General features: G+C 40.6%; 1 protein-coding gene across 2 annotated transcripts in view; it reads left to right on the top strand.

Moving 5' to 3' along the window:
* Positions 1-25,796, top strand: part of SVIL (supervillin) — an 84,773-nt gene that overhangs the window by 3,738 nt on the left and 55,239 nt on the right. Inside the window, exons 2-10 of one of the 2 annotated variants that reach the window (XM_008588562.1) lie at positions 7,875-7,955; positions 10,187-11,080; positions 11,441-11,611; positions 12,316-12,350; positions 13,119-13,180; positions 13,446-13,585; positions 16,806-17,049; positions 17,497-18,061; positions 18,889-19,111. In XM_008588562.1, coding sequence (XP_008586784.1) covers positions 7,875-7,955; positions 10,187-11,080; positions 11,441-11,611; positions 12,316-12,350; positions 13,119-13,180; positions 13,446-13,585; positions 16,806-17,049; positions 17,497-18,061; positions 18,889-19,111 — 2,415 coding nt within the window. The remainder of the gene's footprint in view (positions 1-7,874; positions 7,956-10,186; positions 11,081-11,440; positions 11,612-12,315; positions 12,351-13,118; positions 13,181-13,445; positions 13,586-16,805; positions 17,050-17,496; positions 18,062-18,888; positions 19,112-25,796) is intronic. The other variant, XM_008588563.1, reaches the window with a different exon arrangement.

Below are 25,796 nucleotides of genomic sequence, written 5' to 3'. Positions count from 1 at the left end.
ACAGTTTGTCCTATTACTGGAATGGGATCGTTTCCACCTTCTAGTCCCTGTACCCCCCACCATCCGTGCTGCCCACCTCATTCTACCAGCTCTCGGCTGTTCAGGCATAGATGGCTAACCCATTCCTTTTTTTTTTTTTTTTTTATCGTATCCTTTTCTCCCTGGCAAGTGGCAATTCCTGTTCATTGAATTAAATAAATATAAGTATGTCTCCCAAAATACTAGCTACAACGCATACTAGCTAAAAATCCAAATGTGTGCCAGATTTTAAATGCAGAATTTGCCTGTTATCATGTGCCCTTGTACATGTTACACCTGTGCATATATACAAAACAATCGTCGGCAGTTTTTCCAAAGTAGCAACTTTTAGCAAATTAACTGTTAATTTTAATGAGATGCAAAAGTTAATAACCATTCTTTTTAAACTGGATAATGATGTTTTATAATTAGAAGCTGTTATATAATTAGAGCTGGACACCCTCGTGGTGAAACTAATTTTACTGTGCTGTATTTAACTTCTCTCTGGTAGCAAGAAGCACTTTTTAGTCTGTTAATGTTTAGGAGTTTAAGTATATCATTAGGAGTTAAAGTATATCATTATATAGCTAGGAATTACAAACCAAGAGCAACTCCTGGCCTTCATGAAAACTTAGGATGAGTTGTTATTTCCTGGTAATATAATTCTCTGCTGGCCAGTTGTTACATCAAAAAATGTTCTGTTACACCTGAAGCCACCACTTCCTTGTACTGACCCATATAGTAAACCCACGATCCTCTCCCAGTGGAGGTAACCTCTGCCCTATGGGGAGTTGGCTCATCCCAAGACCTCACAAAACAGATGCTCTGTTTGTTTATGAGGATAAGGCTTTTTAAGTACCTGTATAAATCCACACAAACTATTTCTAGAATGCCCCTGATCTTTTTCCCTAAAATCACTAACCTTCAAAGGACAAAAACAGCAAACTCTTTTCCACTATGATGAAAAATAGCACTGGCATAAATAAAGAACTTTAGACTCTTAGAATCAGAAGTAACCCTGAAGATTATTTAATTTAAAAATCCACTTTATATGTGGGGGAAAAAGCACTAAAAATTTAAAAAGTAACTTGATTGAGATCATATACAAGCTAAGTTGATAAAACTGAGACCATCATCCATCCATCCACTCAAATTCTCTGAATCCACGAGAATTCTTTCCATTACACTCTGCTCTTTATTGATGTCAGTTCTGATTTTCATCATAGTGGAAAGAGTTTGCTGTTTTTGCCCTTGAAGGTTAGAGGTTTTAGGAAGTAAGATTGGGGCATTATAGAAACAGTTTATGTGGATTTGCACAAGATTCTTAAAAAGCCTGTCCTCATAAACAAAATGGAAACTTAAGAGTCTAGGATGCTTCAAGCTCATTAGGCTTCCTTCCATCTACTTACACCTAATCATTGCGGATCTGTGGGTTAATTTCAGCTCTGAGGTAGTTTAGCTAACCATTCAAGAAAACTGAATTATGCTTTCTGTGTGCCAGACACTGTGCTCCTAGATGGGCTTTTTTTTTTTTTTTAAGTATAGAACATAACCACACCACAATGGGGAAAGTATGGTTTTAGAGGCCAATGTTGGGTGCCATAGCTTAGCAAGGGTGGGGTATTAATTCTTCCCCTTTGGACAAGCGATAGTTGAACCAAGTCCTTAAGGATGTGGTGGGTCTGCCAGACATGGAGGGGAGCCTGGTCCAGGCAGAAAGGCACAGATGTCCTGTGTAGACCTGGGAGGAGGAGGATGGGATAAAACTAGAGGGCCAGGTGGGAACCAGTTACAGAGCATCTCGGATGACAGGACAAGGCATGTGGCCTTTGCCTGTAGACAATGGGAAGTGTCTGCAGGATTTCAAAGCAAGGATGATTGATTATGTATTTTGGAAATATCTCTCTGGTCTGAGGGATAATCGATTTCAATCTGGGAGGCCAATTCAGTGGTGGTTGCAGTTACCTAGGCCTGATAATGAGTCTCTGGTTCCAGGTTGGACTTTGTCATTACCCTGGTCCTATTGAGCATTTCATTAGATCATTTGGGAGATATTGATGATTGGGCGATCAGATTTCTGGAGGAGTGATTGTAAAAAAAATTTGATGACAGAAAGAAAAAGAAAGGGGAGAGAGGCATGGAGGGGGAAGAGAGATCAGTGGGTGGGGAGAGGAGGAGAAGAGAGAACAGGAGCACACAAGGGAGCACATACCTGGAACAATGGTTGGAAACTTAACAAGATGAAATTTAATAAAGTCCTGAATTTAGAGGGAAAAAAATCAGTGCATAAGTTCAAGATTGGGGAAACCTGATTTCAGAGCAGTTCATGGATAAAACAGACCTAGGGGTTTTAGTTGACAGCAAGTTCTTTACATGTCTGCCAAAGTGATTAGTGGAATCTTGGGGTACACTAATGAAAGTGAACTGTCAGTGGCACAAGTAGGCATTGGTCCACCTGTGCTCTGCAGTGGTCAGATTACATCTGGTTGTGTCGTTCCAATGGGGCCATTGGCAAGTGAGAACACGTCCAGAGGAGAGTCCACCTTCCCCTCTGCTCTGCTTTCTTGACCTTTCCGGGTTTTTATAAACTTCTCTCCGTCTCAGTAGAAGCTAGAATCATTTTTGGAGTCCCTTACACATTCTCTGATGTTTGGACTCTCAAACCAGTCTGTTCTTTTCATTATCAGATTGTCGTTTTTCCAGAGAAGTTAGAGAGCTGAAGCTGGGCTTGGCACAGGGAGCCTTAATGTGATCAGTCTGGCTTCTGGTTAAGGATGATTCTGCCAGAAGGGAAAAGATGAGAAACAGATCAGGAACCAAATGAGATATCCCACAAGTGCAGCTTCACCTGCACCTCATGTCTTAGGAAGAAGGATATTCAAATACCGAACACCCTAGAATAAGCCTGTCTTACCCAGAAGAGGATTTTAGCAATTTTATCAGGATTCCCCCAAACACAGTACCGTGAATTTGGTGTTATGCTAACCTGTAAAATTGGTAAGGATGATTTCAGTGCTAGCACTTCTTTAGTAGAGTCTTTAAGGGAAGGGTAGGTAACTCATCTTAGTCATTTTTATATCTCCTTCCCTGCTAGTGCCCACATCTAGCACGTGCCAAGTGACTCAACAATCATTTTTGAATGCTCTATGTTTTCTTAAAGTGCCACCAAACTATAGCAGTGCTATTTGAAAGAGCCAACCTGTAAACTGTTTACTAGTCCACTACCTATAAGAGAGTTAAACCTGAATGTAAATCATGGATTGTTCCCTTCATCTAGAAAGTCATGCTGTGAAGAAAATAGCAGCTGAACTAAACAGCCGTCTTAGTGATGTTAATTTCCTTTCCGGTGCAAACTTTTTATCTAATCATGGACCAGTGACACCAGTCAGCCTAACACACTGTGAATAGCACTTGTTTATACTATAAGGCTCTTTCTACTTTGTCTGAGGTTGGAATTCTTGTATATGGTCTTGAGTCAGTGTTCTGATAAATATTATTAAACCATAAGTAAGGAATTGTGATAAGTGAGCAAAAAATCATTGACTGCTTTTGGGGCCTTGTAAATTCCATCCCCTGCCCTGAAAGGCCAATTCTAGGCTCGTTCATGACTAGAGCTGCCAAGTCCCTGGATTACCTTATTCTAGGAGTGGTGGTTTGAATCCAAGCAGGAGACATGGGAATCCAAATACAATTGGCAACCAGAAACTTGATCCGCGTAGGATGCCTTCATGTAGCACCTTCCTCAGATTCCAGCACTTTCCTGATACTTCTGTCTGTCTGCACATACCTTCTGCCATCCTCCTTCCTCAGCTGAGCTTACTGTGTTCAGGCATTCAGCACTGAGATGAGCACAGACAGAGAATGGAAGAAATTTATATTTCACTTGTTTATGCTGCTTTCGCCCCAAGAAAACTCTGCATTTCTCCCTTTTCATTACTCAAGAAGTTCTCACTCTATAATCCAATGATGACATATTTTTAAATTGAGGTATAATTTACATCAAATGCACAGATTTTAAGGATGCAGGTTGATGAGTTTTGGTAAATGTTTAACCATTACCCCAGTCAAGATATAAAACGTTTTCATCCCCTCTTGTGCCTCTGTCCACCAACACTGATTCTTGACTCTGCAAGGATCTACCTTAGCTGTCTGCCGGTATCATATGTTCAACTCTTTCTGTTGGACAAAGCATATCTTTTCTCACTGTTAATTTTTTAACCAAACCTTAATTAGTCATCAAAAGTAGGTAAGTCTAACATTAAAAGACACTTCATAAAATAACAGCATCCATGCAAGATTTTTAAAAAATGAAGAGAAAAATAATTTCCACTGTTCAGATGTGATCTCTATTTTGTTCTTATTTTTAAAAACTCACTTGCTATTATACTGCTTCTCCAAAGCAATGCTGTCTGGGCACCCCTCAGCATTGAAATCAGGCTGTACTCCAAGGTGTGAGATTCAGTCCAAAACCTTCCACTGCCTGAATCTTTTGATTTTATATTGTATGTTGGAGCAACAAAGGAAGAAGGTAATTGGGTTTTGGCAGGGTTTGTAGGTCATTGGATGACTCTGCTTGGAGGTGAAACAGGCACTAGAGGAAGAGAGCAAAGTCTGGTCAGGGTTTTGGGTGTGACCAGGAAGTCCTTGGTGTTTTCCTTGCCTAGCCTTGGAGCACATGAACACTGGCATGTCAACCACACTATACCCATTCAAGCCAAGGAGGCAGTCTTTTTCCAGAATGCAGAAGCTTTGGGTTCTGGAGGAGTAGAAAATGTAGGCGTGGAGGTCACATAGCGCTGGGTCCGAGCCCCATTCTTTTCTTACCAGCTGGGTGATCTTGCACAGTTAGTATACCTCTTTCTGCACCTCACTTTCTCCATCTATAAAACAAGGGTAAGAGTACCTTATAGAGTTGTTGTGGAGAATATTCTTCAACCATTCATCAATTCCACAAATATTTGAGACCTGCTATTTGCCACATGATACAACAGTGGACAAAGTCTCTTCTCTCAAGAAGCTCATGTGTCCTAGTGAAGAGAGAAAGATGTTCCAGCGGGGAGGGTGACAGGAGTGGGGTTGGTGAGATGTGTGGATGAGGGAGGGCCTGGAGCCATCGCCAGGGCTTTGAGTTTTACTATGAATGATATGTGGAGCCTTATGAGGGTTTCAAAAAGAGGAATGACCAGTTTGCCTTCCAGTTTCAAAGCATTACTCTGGCTGCTAAACTGAAAATAGGCTTCAGGTGCGCCAGGGCAGGAACAGGTAGGATAACCAGGAGGCTGTCTCAGTATTGTAGGGGAGAGACATGGTGGCTCAAGCTAGAAGGAGAGTGCCAGAGGCAATGAAAAGAGGTTATATTCTGAAGGCAGCCAGGAGAATTTGCCAGTGCCTTAGATGTGGGGTATGAAAGAAACAGGAGTCAAAGGTGAGTCTCCATTTTTTGGCCAGAGCAACTCCAAGCAGGGATTTGCCATTTACGAAAATAGGGACGTAATAGGGACAGTGCCAGTCTTGTTTGGAGGGCAACAAAGAATTCATTTTTTGGATGTGTTACATGTAACATATCTATTCGATACCTAAGTGGAAATGTCAAGGGAGCCCTGGGGCACTCTCTGGTGGAGCTGGTGAGGAGGAACCAACACAGAGGGACGAGGAAGGGGTAGGAGGCAGGTGAAGGGGGCAGTTGCTGGCATCACACGCCGCTGGCACCACTGAGGAAGTGACTGCACTCTGCAAGACAGGAGATGTGTAGTGGCCAGGACAGCCTGTGCACGTAAGTGCTTGATTAAATTTAGCACCTCCCTCTTCCCCTCTCTTTTCTGTTGATGGCAGAAAACTTCACCCAGATACATGCCTCAGCCAACCTCATCACCTCACTGAAAGCCTTACTGGGAGAAATACTGTTCTAAATGACTCCTGCTTTAAATTTACTAAACTCAAGCCTTTCTGGTGAAGCTGGACCCATTCTTAAAATCACATGATTCCTGAACTGAGTCTATCTATCGTCTCTTTAAAACATGAAAATAGTAACTCATAAACATTCAAACACATGTTGTCTGTGAAGAAGGGAGAAGAGGAGGAGACTGGCATTTTGAAGGGTTTGCCATGTTCTGGGCGTGATGCCTTCATATACTTTTGTTTAGTTTTTGTTACATACATTTGTATTTATTATATATGAAATGTCAAACTTTGACTATTCACTACCTGGGTAGTAGTTGTAAGTTTTTTGGCTCGTTCCATATCTTGGTTTTCATGAAGAACTGGAGCCCAGCAAGTCCCCCCGTGTCTGAGTAGGATTTTCATTTGATAAATGCTGACCCAACATTCTTAAAAAGCCCCTGATAATTTTTAACGGTGATGCTGACCAAATTTTATTCTTGTCAGTGAAGGTCATATTCAAGAAGTTGTATAGTACTTCATAGTTTACAAAGCACTCTATTATACGAAAACCATTTGAGCCTTAAATGACTCTGTGAGGTAGGAATATTAGTTGTATTAAGTGATACCATTTTCAAAAGCAGGGGTTAGCTGCTCCTTTTCTCCCCACATACTGTGCTAAGTTCTATTGCCTCCTTTTTTAGCTGCAGATAGTATGCAGCTGTGTTCAAATAAATGTTGAGAAATTGGACTCTTTATAGTTGGAAATAAAATGGCTTTGAGTAAATCTTAATTTTGCATTTCCTACAGGCAGAATTGCTGTAATGCTGGGGATTGAGAGGTGGGGTGATAGTTTTGGGTGTAGAAAGACGGAAGGATTTTGTTGGAGAAACAGATTAAGTCCAAGCCCGGAATATGACAGATTTCAGTGGTTACAGCAAGATGTACAGTAGTGTGCAGGTTCTTGCCTGTCAGCTTGAATCAAAACTCAAACTAAAATGATTTTAGAAAATTAATTTAATTATAATTCTCATTCTACTCTTTTGGAAATTGTTTTAAGCCAAAACGTGTTTCCAGCCTGGTACTGAAGAACTCTTGCAGATAGGTTCATAAGGTTTTCAGCTGGTACTAGCCTTTAGAATTTCTGATTTTTCTCTCTACGCTGTAAGAGGATACAGGTCAGTAGATTGAATATTCTTCCTGTGACTTGCTTTACATTGTTACCACAAGGTTTTCCTTATCTGTGATTTTTCTCTAAAACATCTTCAGCCTGGCATAAATACTTTGTCATATTCTCCTTTGTATTCTATTCAATTGTGTGTTGAGAAATGAATGCGTAAATCACATATTATCTTGCCTACAATGATATAAAGTTTTTAATGGCTGGTATGATGCCTGATTCATCTTCCTCACTTAACAGAAGCTCGATAAGCATCTGTTGAGCAGACTTGAATTAATACTTGTAACTGTTGTGTTAGGGCATTATTCAGTGATAAATATAAAAGGAAAATATATATTAGCAACTAAAGATCTCATTGAATTTATTTTTATTTCTTTTTATTCATTTCCTTTATTCGATGGATATTGCTTTGCATGGAGACTATTTTTATACTTGGCTATTTACCAACTTATGGAAGTTAAGTTGCCTTAGATTTTTAGTCCAGCTTCTTGTAAGAGAATTGTCTGGTTTTTGTGGTCACAGTGTGACTATAACAGACTCCATTCTAATAATTTAAAATTACTTGAAAAATACTTAGGTATATTTATTTCCATCTTTTGTTTTTAGTAGTGAGCCAATGTCTTGGAATTTCCACGAAGTGAATATAAACCCTATGGCAAATGTGCATATACGTTTTCAAAAGCCAGGATTATTCTTGACAACAATCATCCTGTAGATTTTAGATTGCAATAAAGCCGTGTATATTTTAATTAACATTTTAATAGGAATGATCTGAAGTTTTGTTTTTTGTGCATGGTAGTACAGGGAAACTCAAACATGAGTGGTTTCTCCAGAAAGATTCCGAAGGGGACACACCTTCGCTTATCAACTGGCCTTCCAGGTATATCTCAAGTGGAAACTCTGTGGCTTATGTGTAGTGAATGCTTCTTCCCCTTCTCACTTGTCTTGCTCTTCTGCACATTAGCTAATGCTAACCCTTCTCTTGCCCTCTTGTTAATGGCAGGTGCATTTGAAAGTCATGTGTCCAAAAAGGGTCCGCAGGAAGTGACTTTCTAATCATTTGCTTTTCTCCTCCAATTGCCCTGATCTGTGCTAATAATATTTCTCCTTCTTCCTCTTTTTTCCCTCCTTCTGATAATAATCCTTTTACTACACCTGCTGGTTTTCCCCTTTCTCACCAATGTGTGTAGAATCGGCCAGTTGGGGGCAGTAGCAAGCACCTAACCACGCTCTTGATTGCTCACCTCTTGAGTGAGACTAACTGGCCGTGGCCCGTCTTGCCAGTAGCCCCCTACGCGCGACACTTGCAGCTTCCTTGTTTTCATGTCTCCTCCACTCTAAACCAGTAGTTAATTTTCAACAGTTAAATTTAGGGCATGTGGTTTTGAAAGGAGACAAAAACCCCTGTCATTTCATTTTTAAGATTGGGGGCAGGAAGAGGGAGAAGAAGTAAGAATGAATAAGTCATTGGAAAGACAAAGCACCCACATGTTGAGTTTCTAACAGTCACTTTGTTCTCAGCTGAGGACAACATTTAGATTGTCTCTGATTAGACGCACACATTCCACAAGAGAACTTGGACTACATTTCAGTCTTCTTTTGATTAACAAAAGTTATAAATATAAAACCTCCAACACTGGCTAGTCTCTGGAATGATAACAACTCGGAATGCTTTTTTCCCCTGAATTGTTCATAGTAACTACATTTTATCTGTAGCTGATTTTTCTTTAATAAGGTATATGTAATGTTGATAATCATAATGATAATCAAATAAAGCATCTTATATTTAAAAACATAACAGAAGCTTATATCAAATTTAGCAGTGTATACTTGTCATTACAGAAACTATTCTTTTACATAAAGTATATGTCATAAACAATTAATTTTGCTGACTAATCTTAAGCACGTAAAGTTTCTACATTTCCCCATGAAATCACTTTTCCCGCTCCAAAAGCATTCTTTACTTTTTAAAGATTACCCCAATCAGTAATCCACTCTCAAACAGTTCGAACAGTTTCTCTTTTCTCAATATATGGTATTCCAAAAAGTAAAAATAAGAGCTAGATAACACTATTAAATGTTTACTCTTTGCTAAGCACTAAGCCATGGGTTTTGCAAACATCACATTACGTTAAGTCACTATTATTTCCATTTAAAAGATAAAACAACTGAGAATTAAGGACGGCAGGTAAGTTGCCCAAGACCACACAGCTAGAGCTGGCTGAGCCAGGGTTTGAACAGAGGTCCCTTAGGACCCCATAGCCAGAGCTCTTGGCTACTTCGCTTCTGCAGTAATGGAAAAAGGTCTGTAGCATTTGAAATGGATTTCACTTTTTCTCTCAGATATTTAAATAATTCTACAAACATCTAGGGTAATCTCTTTTTAAATTAGGTTTTAGCCAAGTGCATAATAGAAATGGGAGGGGGTAGTTCCCTTCATTAATTCTTTCAACAAATATCTTTTCTCTAACATTGTTTGGTGCTACAGTGGTTTGTCCATACTGGTCACGTGTCTTATGAATGAATGAATATAGTCTGCATTGCATGAAAAAGCTTGTGAATGTTTAGTTGGGTGCTTCAAAAGGGGTGATTTATTGTTGTATCTTGAGCTCAATAAAAAGCATAAATAATCACAAATGCTCTTACATTTCCAGGAGACAGTGAAATCACAACATTTGGTCAATAGGTGTATGTATGCTTGGAAACTCCTCTTCAGTCTTTATACTGGGCCTGTACACCAGAAAGCTTACTGATCCAAGGCACCAGTATCAGTGTGCCCTAATGCATACTGGTGGTATATATTAATGAGTTTTTCTGTGGCTTCTGGGTATTGATTTGGTCCCAGGGTAGCATCTGACCACTCTCAACTTTACAGGGGGTAGGGTTAGTTTTGTATCACACTGGCATACATATGTAAATTTGGCAACTTAACTCAAAATCATTCATCTGGCAAGTAGTGGGTTTCTGACATTGAACACCAAAATGCTTTTTCACAAGTTGTTCTCTCTTTGGGTGGATTTCCATTCACTGGTAATCTGTGATCCATGCATGCTTTCTTCCCGTTAAGCGGTTACTGCACTTTGCAACTTAAATCCTTTTTCTTTCTTAAAGAGTTAAAGTTAGAGAAAAATTGGTGAAAGAGGAGAGTGCTCGCAGCAGCCCTGAACTCGCCTCCGAGTCCTTAACTCAGAGGAGACATCAGCCAGTGTCCGTCCATTACCTGTCCTTTCAGTCAGAAAACTCGGCCTTTGATAGGGTCACGGGGAAAGCAGCCAGCTCTGCACGACAGCCGATCCGTGGCTATGTCCAGCCAGCAGATCCCGGTCACACTGCCAAGCTGGTGGCCACAGAAACCCCAGAAAATGTGTCTGAGTACAGCTGGGTGGGAGAAGCCACCCAGAATGTCATACAGCCTCCCACCTTGAAGGTTCAAGAAGGTGAGAGAAGGGACACCCCAGTTCTGCATATTTGTGAATCAGAAGCAGGAGATGTGCTCTTCACTGATGCTCTCGAGAAAAGTGAGAAAACGGTTTTGACTTTGGAGGATGATGGGTTCTCCAGAAGCCACGAAGACCCCTCTGGAAGTGAGGACTTGGGTAAGCCTGCTGTGAGCACAATCACCTTAGAACATCAGAAGGAACCAGAAAGTACGTCACACCCACCTCAAGCTCAGCACCAGCCCACTGAGAGAATGGGCAGGAGCAAAACGGTTTTGTATGTTCAGAGGGAGCCCGTTTCCCAAGATGCCCAATTGACCAGTCACAAAAAAGAAGCATCTGCGAAGAAACACAAGGTTCTCACCCGCTCGTTGTCTGATTACACGGGTCCCCCTCAGCTTCAGGCCTTGAAATACAGGGAGCCAATTTCCAAGCGAGAGCTGGAGCAGCAGAGTTCCAAGGCTGAAGGGCCCTCTGCAGAAATTGGCATGCTGGACACAAAGGTCTCTGTCGCCCAACTCCGAAATGCATTTCTGGAGTCTGCCAGGGCCAGCACGAAACCTGAACTGTAGGTGATGTTTCCAACGTCCTCCTGATGTGTCACTTGCACGTCCTTGGCAGAATTATTCACTTCTCGACTTGTGTTGTGTCCTGCATTGAATCATATTAGCTTAGCTCACAAGTGTGTGCAGGGCAGACTATACAGGAAATGGCTCAAACACTACCATTCTGCTTCCGCCTACTAATGGGGAGCTGGAGGATTGGGTCACTGGAATGTTCCACCTCCTTCCGTGCATGGTAGAGGCATGCAAAGGGACTGAGCGGTGTCTGTGCATTGACTCACTGAGATGCGTAAACCTCTGCTTTATTCTCTTTCTCTGTCTCCCCGTTTCCCTTCTGTATACTCTCTGCCCTATGATTCTAAAAGCCAATCACGGGTTCAGAGGTCAACCGAAGGAGTTGGCTTGCCTACCAGTGTGGAACGGGAGAGAGGGTCCCGGAAACCAAGACGATATTTTACTCCTGGTGAAAGTAGAAAAACTTCTGAGAGATTTAGAACTCAACCTATAACCTCAGCAGAACGAAAGGAATCGGATAGGTAGGCATGTGCGTATGTAGTTCCATAGTCTAGGAACGTAAAAGCAATAATACAGGATTTTTACCACACTGATGGTCCAGATGCTGTTTGTGTAGGGTGTTGGCAATTCCATAATTCTTCCATGTAATCTGTAATGGATATCTATTTGGCTTATTTAAATGCATTTTTAAAGAATGTTGACCTTTACAGTATTATCACAATACACAATTTTAAACTGCATTCAGAAGTAAGAAAAATTTTTCTTCATTTAATGTTTTAAATTTTTTATGCTCTTATTAAATTAGAATCCAAATGGCGTATTAATTAGATATTACAGTGAAAATAACTCAGGAATTTTATATTCATTTTATAAATGCTTGCCTACTTGTTATTTTGAGTGTTATATTAAATTGTCATATGCTAGTATCGCATAGAAATGATAAGGCTTGTCTAAAAGTTTATCATCAGTCAAGTAATGAATTGTACTTGATCGTAGATTTGTCCCACAAGGTGTGCACTTGGCTGGGCTTGTGTACACATGTGCTCCACAGTGTCAGTTGACAACTGTACATGTGTATTCATCCACAACAAGAATTGCCACCAGGATCATATTCTTTAAGAGAGTTTAATTGCATTTTCACTTTTACTTTTAATATGATGTTTTATTTAGGTCTTCTACTCCCACCAGCTAACTTTTTATTATTATTTGCTAATGTCTTTCCTAGGTGTACTTCAAATTCAGAAATGCCATCTGTTGAGGGCAAGTATCTGCTTTCCTTTTTCTTCTTTATTATCTCATCTAGATTAGATTTAAATCATAAGATTTTTGGCTTTTTGAGAGAATAAGTTTATGAAGCATATCAGTTTCTTCTCTGCAGGTTTTCTTTCTGAGAATATTATAAAATCTAGTTGAAATTTTCTCGTGAGCTTTTCTTATTTTTGAGAGAGTTAGAGAATCACAGAGTGAACACTATAAAAACAACTGACTCAAACCAAAGAAGCAGGTTTTTCTGGTGCTGCTGCTATTTAAAAAGAAGAGAAATTTCTTCCATAAAAATTTATTCTTGGGCCGGCCCAGTGGCGCACTCGGTAGAGTGCGGCGCTTGGGAGCGCAGCGGCGCTCCCGCCGAGGGTTCGGATCCCATATAGAGACCGGTCCGCTCACTGGTTGAGCACGGTGCGGGCGCGACACCAAGGGTTGCGATCCCGTTACTGGTCACGAAAAAAGACAAAAAAAAAAAAAAGGAAAAAAAAATCTATTCTTAAATCTCAAGTAGTCAAATATTATAGTAGTGATCACTGTCTGGACAGAGTTTGGTTTGGTTTGGTTTGAATGGCAATGGAAAATAGTACCTTTTCACTGAGCACAAAGAATGGGCTCCCTCCAAGAGGAAAGTACTGCCAGTTTTTATTTTAATACACCTGTTCTTGTATTCGGAGGATTTCTGGGTCAGTCTTGGCAAACTTTCCGGGGACTTTACTTATGTTTGCTAATGATGTTCAGTTTTTATCTTGTGGCTTTTTACAGATGAAGAAAATGTAGATGAACGAGCCAAGCTGAGTGTTGCTGCCAAGAGGCTGCTGTTCAGGGTAAGGCGTGATGAGAAATCATAGTTCCTGCAGAGGGGGACTCCCAGGCTCCATCCTGCTTAGTGCACCTTTGGCCATTCTAAGGCCACCTGTTATTCTTGTCCCATCCTTTTACTGGTTCTGACACAGCACGAATGCACACTTGTGATATTGGTACCCAAGTCTCATCAGTGTCCCCTCCTGTAGGAAAACAGAGTAGAGGCATGTTGCTGCCCCAATTTCTTGTCTTGAATTTATAAGGACTCTGCAATGTTTCCAATCTTAGGAAATGGAGAAATCATTTGATGAACAAAATGTTCCAAAGCGACGCTCAAGAAACACAGCCGTGGAGCAGAGGCTACGCCGACTGCAGGACAGATCCCACACGCAGCCCATCACCACCGAGGAAGTAGTCATTGCTGCCACGTGAGTCCCCAGCGTGACATCTCCGCCTTGGCTATAATGTCTTTAAAACTCTTTAAATCTTTTTTTTTAAACAAAAACACGTGGTAGGAAGATGGCTTAGCCAGAAGCCACAGAGAAGTTGGTAGTTGATATGCAGGGATTTTGTTTACTGCTCTCTCTCTAAACTTTGTCATGGGATGTGCTACTTATTCTATCTCCTAGAAAAACACAAGAGGAATTTTGTTTAATTTATTTTTTCTGTGTCTATATATTTTTCAATCTTTTTTACAGTGGCATATGTGAAACATGCAAGTAGATGGGTTAATGTATGAACACCCAGCTTCAGCAGTTGTCAACGCCTGGCCAGCCTCGGTCTTTCCCTTTCCTCCTGCACTATTTTCAAGCAAACCCAAGACATCATTTCATCTATAAATATTTTAGTACATATCTCTAAAAGAAAATGGTTTGTTTTGTTTTTAAATAATCACCGAACACTTAAAAATTAATTGGCACTTTGATGACTTTCTAAACCACAGGAAGTCTGTTTTGAGCAATAGGTTTCAGTATGTTCAGAAGTAATTTCCCAGAGTCATTCATTCAGCGATAATTGAAAATTATCATTCAAATGAAAATTTGTATTAGGTTTTTTTGTTTGTTTGTTTGTTTCTATTGTTTCTGTGCCTCCCGTGGACAGACACATGCCTTTGTTGGGGGGGAAAAAAATGAAGTTCATCTCATTCAGGGCATTGACATCCCAAGAGGCCTCTGTGTCGAAGCCACTTCAGTGAACCTGCAGTTAGATCAGCTGCCTTCACTTTCTTCCCCAGCTGGTCCTCAGTTTCTTAGTGTATTTGTGTACAAGTACAAGGGGTCTTTAAAAAGTTCATGGAAAGATTTGTGTTATTATTTAATTCTGTTTTTCCACGAACTTTTTAAAGTACCTGCATACATTCTTGCACTTATTAGAACTTTTTTAGAAAATCAGTTTGTTTAAAAAATAAAAAATTTTAAAATATATATATATATGTATATATATATTTGAGTGGTTGGTATAAAATAAGAAAGCAAACAGTAAATATAAGGAAAAATTATCACCTATTAAGACTCAATAAATCAACTTTGATGTGCTTATAGATTATATGAGGATACTCATTCTTTTTAACAATAAATTGAGAACGGTGTTCTAAGAACAGAAAAAACATGAATTTTTTTTTTTTCAACATGATCTACTGATAGTTAATATTAGCTTTTTCTAAATTATGTTTTTGAGCTGGGACATTTATTCTAAAGACAGTAAGTCCTTTCCAAGCTCTAAATACCTATTCATATTCTACTTGCTTTGGGTAGCCTCTCTCTCTCATTTCTTAAGTTTGTAATTGTTTTTCTAGTTCTTTTGTGATTTTTTTTTGTTCCAAAGTAATTAGCAAATGATTTCATTAAGATATTTGATTTAACGTTTCTGAATTTAAAAGTATGCTTTCCTTAATGCTTCTTTTCTTCTCTCTCCTTATGAATGTTCCTTCTTTGGCAATTGCTTTTAAAGTGAACCTACCCCGGCTTCGCGTTCTGGGGTCACCCACCCTGTAATGGCAAGACTTCCTAGTCCCACTGTAGCTAGGAGCACTGTGCAGCCTGCCAGGTACCGGACAGAAATAGCTGCATGCGGCACCCCGTGCAAAGGTGCCAGGCAGCAGGTGCATCTTAAAGTCTTGAATGCCTTTCATTTGTCTGACAAACAAGTCAGTGCAGTGAGTTGTTCTGGGAATCTGTGGCATTTTGTTTTGTCATAAGGCAAGGTATTGATAATTTTATGTGGGCCTGCATGCGAAAACATTTAGTCTATCTCCTTACATGATGTGTTGGAACTAGGACCACACTAACTCACTCATCCATTTGTTTGTTTTTCATAATAATGGCCATCCCTAAAAAATTTCATTCTTCATCTAAAGTACTAGCACTTAATAAAGATTCATTGAAAACTGGGGCATTAACTTGAATGTTGAAATTCTAATAAGACCTGGCTTTTTTAAACACAGGTAGACACAAACACATGTTAAAAAACAATGCTCCCTGTTTCTAATTTATAGGAAGATAATGCTTTTATATTTGGGGATTGGGAAGATAACAATTTATGTCTGAATGTAGATGTTTTACTATTATGTTTTAAATTGTGGTGTTTTAAAATTAGGTCCTTAAACCATATAAGTCTCCCCTTTGTTATTGGCCAAAACACAAAGGCTGAAAGTAAGATTAAAAGAAAGTGGCAGTGCAGGAGTAAAGCTGGCGTCACCCAAAAGCAGGGATCTCTTCGGGGAATTGGGTTGTCCTTGCCCTCCGTTTGCTGCACTGGACTCAAGAAGGCCTCTGAGGCTCAGGTTACCTTTATCACCATCCGCGTTGTACACCTGGAACACAGAGCCTGCCCTCTGGTCCGGGACAGCTTGTGAACTGGCGATTAGAGTCAAGGAAGAATATACTTCTTACCAGATCGGAGAATTGGATTTGCCAGTGGCAGAAGGGATACTGCCATGTAAACATTTTGAGATTCACAGGGACCATGTAAATTGGAAACCTTCCATCTCTTCTTGCTGGAAGTTGGAAGGATTTATAATCGCCTGAAATTTTCTTCACTTTTCAAGTTTCTGGGAATTACAGATTTAAGTACCTTTTAGATTGATAGAAACCTGTGAGAGAAAATTCTACGCTGGTGTGAAAGAACTTTTACTATTAAACCATTTGTGTTTAGCAAGTAAAAATTAAAACCCTGAGTAGGGTTTGTAGATTATGTTGTTCAGAGATGACTATATTGTTTCATAATTATTTAAAATGAAAATACCATCTTTTGAACCACATCTTTAGATAATGTCTAAATATGCCATAGGTAATGCCTTGGCACTCCTGTTAGCCTTATTTATTATAACACTAATAATATGACTTCTCTTTCTAAGATAAGGTATATCCAAACCAGCTTGAGTTCCTTAAATATAAAATGCATTTTTAGCAAGTATTTCAGAGCTAATAATCTGCTCTTCGTAGAATTGTTAATGCCAGTGTCCCATACCTCGGCTCTTCCCTGTCTTGTTCAATAGCTAAAAGACTGCCTGCCCCTGTCTGAAATTTACATAGGGAAAAATAAGCCCTTTGCAAGATTAAATGACGCTTTGAAGAAAGTTAATATATAAAATTAGCAGAGGGCTTTTGTTTGCTTGCATCTGTGTTACTGACTTTTTATTCCTTTCAGATTACAGGCATCTGCTCACCAAAAGGCTTCAGCCAAAGACCAGACAAATGAGGGCAAAGATTCTGCTGAACCAGGAGAACCTGATTCCTCCACTTTGAGCTTAGCAGAGAAGTTGGCCTTGTTTAACAAATTGTCCCAGCCAGTCTCAAAAGCTATTTCTACCCGAAACAGAATAGACATAAGACAAAGGAGAATGAATGCTCGCTATCAGACTCAGCCAGTCACACTTGGAGAGGTGGAACAGGTGGGTACGCTATAATTTAATTCCAGCTTGTGCCTGTGTTCTTAAAATATAGCAGCACAGCATTACTCGTAGGTAAGAGTAATCTATGAAGGTGATCTACCAGTAGACTATGTTATCTATAGGTGATTTGGTAATAGCTTCATTCCTAAGAAAGATAACCATGCCAAGTATGTTTCTCTTTTCTTGTTTTCATAATTTGCTTGCTGAAATCATCTGGACTGAGTCCATACTGGAGAGAAAAAATAGTATGCATAACCTGCTTTTTACCCAGAGAATTTTGTTTAATGAGATATGTTATATAACTATGTCCACGAATGGTTTTCTTCTAAGATAAGCAGTGAAACTGCACCTAATATAGTATTTCAGTCTTTGTCCATACATAAACCAGAATTTAGATAGGGAATATTTTCAATCAGCTTTTTACTTATTAACTATGTCTCCCCTCAGGTGCAAAGTGGGAAAATCATTCCTTTCTCACCTGCGGTTAACACATGTGTATCCACCGTGGCATCAACAGTGGCTCCAATGTATGCAGGGGATCTTCGGACAAAGCCATCTCTTGATGACAATACAAGTGCCACTGACTATAAGTTTATTTCTTCAATAGAAAATTCAGACTCTCCAGTTAGAAGCATTCTGAAATCACAAGCCTGGCAGCCTTTGGTAGAGGGTGGTGGGAGCAAAGGAATGTTGAGAGAATTTGGAGAGACAGAAAGCAAGAGAGCTTTGACAGGTGGAGACAGGGGTGTTAAGAAGTATGGGTCCTTTGAGGAAGCAGAACTGTCCTACCCGATCCTGAACAGGGTCAGGGAAGGAGACAGCCATAAGGAAACTGAATATGCTGTGCCAAGGAAAGGAAGCCTGGAACTAGCTAATCCTCCCATGGCCCATCTTGGTGATGAACCGAAGGAATTTTCCACTGCTAAAAGCAGTGTGCAAGGGAGCCCGGATCTGAAGGACAGGCAGCCCTTTGAAGAGAAGGTGGACGTGGGAAGGAAGTTTTCACTAAGAGGTAAATTACTCCTGCTCCTAAAGCTTTAGAAACCATCTGCGCTTTTAGTTTCTGCTTGATTTGTTGCATGTGTTGGTGTGTGCTTTTAACTTAATTATAAAGACAGTCTACAACTATTATTGATTAAAAGGTCAGTGGGAATCATACTCTTCCCCCAGACTTTTCTTCCCCTTGAATCTGACATTTTTAGTGGATTTATCTATTTGTCAGCAATAAAAACACCGGAAGCCCTTTTGCACATCTTAGTAAGGTTTCTGACGACATTGGTCACATGAACTTACATAGCAGCCTTCTGAGCTGCTTAGCTCTGCCTGCTCCTTTTATAAGTTGATGACTGACAAGGTCCAGGGCTGGAAAAGCTGAGGGAATAAGGACTTGAACCCAGTTTCTGGATTTCCAGACTATTTCTACCCTCCTGATTTGCAGACAAGCAAACTACACTGCCTGGGACTTTGATCCTCTTTCTACATTTATATAAAATGATACTGTTTAAGTTATAATAGGGGTTTTGGTTTGTGAATGTAGCACATTTGAAATGCTAGAGTATTATTTTGGAGAAGTGGAAACATTCTGTAGTGTATAGTTAAAGCTAACATCCTGTGTCTAGCACAAGGAGTGATTGTCACAAAGCATTTTGCTGTGGGGGGGAATCCACTGGTTTTCTCACAGAGTGTAGCATGCTACAGATTTGCATAAGTCCGAGTGGATTGGGTAACCACCATGTGCCCACGGTTTGAACTCCAAGTGCTGCACTGTCGGGGTGAAGAGCTGGAAGAATGTGTGCCTGGAGGAGTAAGGGCTGATGTCTCTTCTTTCCTTCCTGGCAGCAGAGTTTGGGGAGCCCACCTCTGAGCAGACAGAGACAGATGCTGGAAAACCTGTTGCTCAGACCACAACCCCAGTGTCCTGGAAGCAACAAGACTCTTCAGAACAACTGCAGGAGAGGCACTATAAGACTCCCTGTGCAATGTTTGCTGCTGGAGAGATCAAGACGCCAGTGGGGGAGGGCACCCTTGACTCAACCGGCAAAACCATGTCAATTAAAGAAAGGTAATAAAATTTAATGATTGAAAAGAAATTCTGCTGGGGAGGAGCTTACAACTTGCTTTTAGAAAAAGATCTGGGTGATGGGCAGAGAAGAAATCACAAATTCAACTGCATGCAGGCATTTTATACTAGAACAATTCTGGGAAGTCAAGGTATTAGAGAGTAAACCCCGTTTGTCCCAGCGCCTGGTGTGCTCACGCTGAGTGGGTGTCACTTCCAGACTCAGATGAAGAAACAAACAAACCGACTTTCGCTTGCTTCATTTGTTTGCTTCAATTGTCCCAATTTCTGTTCTGTATTCGGTTCTTTGACTGTCTAGGGATGGGAGCTGAGATCTGGCTCTTTGCCTTTCAGACACACACTATTCAACCTGAACACACAAACCGCTTGTGAATGTGTAGAATTTATGTAGACGGATGAAGATAAATCTGCATATAGGATATACATCTCTGGGATTAGAATCTAAGTTTTGTTTACAGGAAGTAAAATGGATGACTTTTCTAAGCTGTATCTAGAAATTTTGTATCAGGTAATAATTATGAAGGATTATATTTGAGTATCAAATAACACTGTAACCTCGTTCCATTCAAAAGAATGATGTAGGACCGAGGGAACATATGTAAATGGGACAGATACAGAGAATAAGAGGAACATTATTTGGGAGCTGTATTTTCCTTGTTAGCCTTTGGCCGCAGCTGAATGAAGCAGCAGGATGCAGGAGGAATAGGAAAACTAGGTGAAGAAAGATCACTTCAGCTTCCCGCTATAATCAGCAGAACAATTTCCTGCATCTGTTGCTGTAGTTCTGCTAACCTGGACCCTCCCTTCTCACCTCCTCCTCTCCTGTCAAGCACTGGCCGCTTTTATTTTTCTAGGTGCATTTCAAACTGCCCAGGACTGTACAGTGGATATCAAACTACACTAAAAATTCTTCTGTTTTTCAAGCCAAGCTTTTTGAACATTATTCATAAAATATCACATGGATGGAGCCTTTCTTAACTAAAAAATTAATAAGATTGTTAATTCTTATTTACTTTTCACCTTTACTTAAAATTCACAATAAATTATGCCTGCTAGGCCAAGGAGACATAGGAGAAGTTGCTGAAGGAAAGTTAAATATGAAGAGTGATGTCTGGAGTCAGGGAACACAGTTTGGCCTATTTGGGCATGAAGTCCTCCTGCACAAAACCTGGGCCCAGAGAGGGTTTGATCCCAGAGATCCAAGTATCGATAACTGGTTAGGTGAGGAGGAAAGAGATCGGATTTAAGGAAATGAATGATAAATATCACATACAAACAAGTTCTGATGTCTTATACATCAGAAAATATTCCTGGGGTAAATTTCCACTGGGAGATACTGATATTATACCCGCTTCTTTCAAAGTCTTTTAAAGGAGACATCCCATCTTTGAGAATATTCTTTCTGTTGGGACTTAGTACTTTGGATGAAGTTCTGTGTCTATCTACTGTGTGATAATTCTTGATTTACTTGCCTATTTTCAGTAAATTTTAGTTGATCTGTATCTTTCTGAAAACCGTTTTAATACTACTGTATAAAGTTCTCATTTTTAAAGCTGTGAGGTACTATAAAGGTGCAGCTTCTTAATGGGGGCTTTGTAGACATCTGAAGAGTTCGAGGATGGCTGTGAGGTTTCTGTGAACTGCCTGGAAGTGTATTCAGCATTGAATGTGTGGGCCCTGCACCTGCTGGCTAGCAGGAGCCTTAAGTTATCAAAGTCTCAGAGGATCCTGACCCCGGCCAATTTCGAATCATGACAGGAAGGAATGCTTCCTAATATTCAGCTATTCAGTTTAATTGTTAAGATTAAGTTTTTAAAAGGCTGAGGGATACTTTATTTAGCAGCTATGTTTGAAATAAGGTAGGCTAATACAAAATATGTTGCCAGTGATTTTTTCCCCCTTACTTTAATGGTACTTTTTATTCATACTTTGCTGAAAATAACAAAACAACATATTTTGACAATCCACCTGTGATAGCTATTCCCTAAATGGGGCTCTCATCCCTCCCTTTTGTTAAAATGAAATAATGAAGCTTGACTCATTTAAAGTAAGAATGTTATATATATATATTGATTTGGGCTTTACTTTGCTTTCTTGAGGTGACATATAAAATTATAAGACTTTTAAATCTCATTATAACTACTTCTGATGCTTCATTTTACTAAAGGAGGGATTTAATTCCTATAACTTCTGGGGCCACATAGCGAGCAGAGTGGACCCCCAGGGGCTGGCCTGCATCTCTCCCCCCTGCACATGTAGTGAAACTGCAGCGTCTTCACATTAGTTTTAGCAGCTAATCATGCTTGTTCTGAGTAGGTGAATGTAGGAGGACATAAATCTACCTAGACAGCAGTGCTGGATTTCATCCTCCTCCTATTTTCTCAATTCACGTGTTTTTTATGTGTCTTGTTTCAAATTACACTTTCACTTTCAAATTTCAAATTCTAAAATATAGAGCCTGGAATTTACGGGTTTCCTTCGCATTTCTTCTACGTAGCTGTGCCCTAAGTAATGTAATTCTGTCTTCATAAACCTTGTAGCATCAGTCTGTCTCTTCGGGACCTAACTATATCAAGTTTTTTTATACAGAGTGTTACCAAGTGTCATATACAGCCTTTGCATCTTGTGTGTGATATCTCATTTAGTGCTGAAGACAGACCTTAGGAGGCAAGATTATCCTCATTTTGTAGATAAAAAGTGTAGAAACTAAGAAATTAGAGGAAATCCTCGATGTACTCCTTTTTTAGAATATGTTTGATGCTCAAGGAAACATATTTAAAAGTTTTTTTACTTTTTTCATCTTTTCTGACACTTAGAATGTCAAGTTTGAACCATAACCAGCAAAAAATTTAGGATGCAATCTACTTTTTCTGCTGGATTAATAAAACCACCATTTCATAACTGTCTAAATGATTTGTGTTTAAATTGTCCCTGTTTGGGAACTTCTTTGAAAAGCATTGCAAATCAAATAATTTTTATATTATTTGGGGGTAAAACCTTTGATACCTGCTAAAAAGTACATCAGGCCTGTAGAAATCTTATTTCCACAATCGCTGAGCTTTTGTATCTGGGCGAGAATACTATGAAAAAGGAAAAAAAGAACCATTCTTTCACTCTGGGAAACTGATAGAGTGTAAGAACTTAGTGGAACTTTGAAATGTTGAAGAATCCTCCCCACACCACTCACCAGCCTGCAGAATTCTGCCTTTGAGGGTCCAGCTAGAGTCCCTGTGCCCGCTGCATGCCCTTCCATCACCCCTCTGTACTCCACCCAGCCTGGGGTGTCTCCCCAACAATCTCTGGGTTCTTACCTTGTAGCTTGGAAATTTCAGCCACTAGAGGTCCTCCAGATTTACCTAATGATAGCAATAGAAGTATCATTCCCCTTTGCTCCATTTAAAAGACATATTAGTTCACTCTTTCAACCTGCAAACTAACCAAGACTAGGATCTGATACATGTACTAATCAATGCTATTCAACCCAATCTGAGGTCTGTGGGGTGCCTGCAACTCTCTGAAATGAGGAGAAATTAAAGACAGAGAGAAACCACCTTATTTACTCTTAGGGGCATATGGTTTGCCTGTCCTATATTTGACCCAGCCCTGGTTTCTATGAGCCTGAAGAACTTGTTCTAATCAAGCAGGGTTCTCAGGCCAGAATTCCCTGCTGAAAAAGTGTGTGCTGTGGCAAGAGGAGCAGACCTTTCCCCGGGTGGCCTGGCAAGCACATGTCCTGTTGGCCTGGGGCCAGGCCTTGGGGTCAACAGGCGTCTGCAGCAAGAGCTCCTTACTGGGATCACAGTCTCAGACTAAGCAGATGCCCAGGCTCTCAGCATCACAGTCCTGCAAATAGCACTTGGACTTGGCAGATGTTAAAAGCGCTGACAGTTGTTTGAATTGCATAGGCAGGAATGTATGTCATGTGTAGGACCAGACATTTAGTTCCTCGGCCTCACAGCAGTCTGCAGTGAGTCGGAAGGCCATGGGATTGCATGGGGAGAGAACACATTTGGAAAGATCTCCCACCCTTTTCAGCTTGTTGAACACTGTGTAGGAAATCTAAAGGGACAGGAATAATACCTGTAAGTTTTAGTGTGTGTTATTTTAAAATTATTCATCGTTCATACTCTGTAAGTGAAGGCTGGGTCCAAGTACCATGTGGGCTCAATTGAAACACAGTTTCTTCCATATTATTTTGGTTACTCTGCGGTCTTTGGAAGTCCCTGATGATGACCCTGCCAGCACATCTAGAAGCAAAATTTCAGGTTTTTGGAACGGAGGAATTCTTTAAAGGCCATGCCAGGGAAGGAAAAAGAAAACATCACAGGAAAGCCAGAATACTATGCTATTTCTGAAACAGGAGGGGAAAAATGTGTCTGATCAGCTAATGTACAAATGCAGGGACATAAGCTATACCCTAGGAGGTAGGGTTTGGAATCACATCTCCCTGCTCCACTGACTTGCAGTGACCTCGGTCAACAAAATCCTTGACCTGTGTGTGCTCACGTGCCTTGCCTGTCAGAAAGGAAATAACATCGAGGCTCTTAGAAGTCGCTGTGCAAATCAGCAGAGTGTAAAATAGACTACAAAGTGTTTCCACAGTTCACCATTTGTTTATGTTTTTTAAATCAGTTTTAGATTCCTCAAAGCAGCCACCAGGGAAACCATACAATTATTTAGATAATATTGTCATTGCTTCAAACATTTGGGAGCTTCTTTTAGAGAAGGTCCCCAAAGACTGTAGCTCTTTATTTTTAGTAAACCTAACTCATGAGGATGAATTTGATTTTTTGAAAAATTCTCTGAAATCATTTGGAATCCAGTCTGATTGACAAGGTGGATGAAATCCAATATGATTAACAAGATGGATAATTACTAGTCTGGGTCAAAGGGGGAGAAAGACAGAAACTGGTTCTGAGACCGGTTTGCAAGAATGTCAATGGGATGAATGCTTCTCTTCACGAGATGACGAGTTGGATTTACTTCTTCACTTGGGTGTTAAAGTTTGGGCATGCTTACTTTTTGAAAGTCTCATTTATTGATGCTTTAAGTCCTGTGAAAGCTCTAATGCAGTGTGTAGATACTAATCGTTTCTTTTAATGATTTGATTTTGTGAGATTCTTTTTTCTTATTAGAATAAGACTAGACTCATCCAAGATAGTTGGAGAAAAGATAAATCTGAGTTGTTAGGTAGTATGAAGGGCAGATTAAAACATTTAAAGGAATTTAGATTTTGTCTTCAAGTACATGAACTAGCTCTTGCAGCACGCAGTGTTGTTAAACACTATAGCATTATAGAATTTAAGACTAAATGGGACCTTGAGCCGAAAGGGGTGTGCTTTAGGTAGATAAGACAGCATTATACCAGTTTTATACAGTGAGCACTTGAGATCTTATCTGCTGCCACATAGCAGAAAGAAAGAGAATGGAAAGGAAGAGAAAAAGGAAAGGAAAAGGAAGAGACTGGAGAAGGGGATCGGTCCAGAGTTTGAAGCGCTTGCCTCTTTGGGGAGTTCTTTTCTTCATGGCCTACTTTCCATTATTTGACTAAAAGCACAGACAAGTATAGGTATGATTATGTACAAGTTTGTAGATGTAAATAGATTCTTGTTTGAGTACTACAAAATTTGATTTCTTATTCGCTTAACAAAACTTTTACTGTAGGGTACAGTTAGCCTTCTGCATCCATGGGTTCCCTACCCACGGAGTCAACCAACTGCAGATTGAAAATATTTGGGAAAAAAAAAAATAGTGTATGTAATGAACATGTACAGCCTTTTTTCCCTTGTCATTATCCCCCAAACAATACAGTATAACAACTAATTACCTAGCATTTACCTTTTATTAGGTATTATATGTAATATAGAGATTTTTTCAATTGATTAATTAATTAATTATTATTATTACAGTTACATTCTAAGATGTTGTTGAGCAGTTCGGGGACAGGTGGAGGAGAAAAGGGAAGGGGATAGGGTGAGAGGAGGAAGAAGGGGGGACGTGGTCAAGGCCCATGGTAGCCCCTTCATTCCAGCAGGGGAGCCCAGGGGGCTTCCAGCCCGACTCAGTCATGGCTGGGCTAGATGCAGACTTTGGAGGTGCATGGCTGAGACCCTCGGTGCCCCCCACCCTGGGAGCCTTGGACACTTCCAGCAGTGGCTTGGTAGTTGTCACTGGGCTGGGTGTGGAAGTCCAGGGGTGTGGCTGAGGTCCTTGGTCCCCCACCACCCTGGCTCGGGACCCTGGGATGATTCTGGCAGTAGCTCAGTGGTCATCACTTGACTGGATGCAGATGTTGGGGAGTTGTGGCTGAGGCCGTCGGTGCCCCCACAGCACAGGAGCCCGGGGTGCTTCCAGCAGTGGCCTGGTGGTCGTCACTGGGCTGGATGTGGACATTGAGGGGATGGGGCTGAGGTCCTCAGCCCCCTACCCCAGCTTGAGAGCCTGGGTGCTTCCCCACTGCAGCCTGTTGGATGTTGCTGGGCTGAATGCAGACACAGGGCAGGGGCATGGCTGAGGCCCTCAACCCACCACCCCCACCACCCAGCTAGGGAGCCCAGAGCACTTTCGACAGCAGTCTGGTGGTTGTTGCTGGACTGGATGAGGATATTGGGGGGGGGGGGGCTGAGTTTGGGGGGGGGGGGGGCTGAGGCCCTTGGCCCTCTCCCCA

Source organism: Galeopterus variegatus, unplaced genomic scaffold (assembly GCF_000696425.1).
Source record: "Galeopterus variegatus unplaced genomic scaffold, G_variegatus-3.0.2 Scaffold4896, whole genome shotgun sequence".
In the NCBI taxonomy this organism is placed as follows: Eukaryota; Metazoa; Chordata; class Mammalia; order Dermoptera; family Cynocephalidae; genus Galeopterus; species Galeopterus variegatus.
The sequence above is the reverse complement of the archived record's forward strand: the minus strand, read 5'-3'. Positions and strand labels throughout refer to the sequence as shown.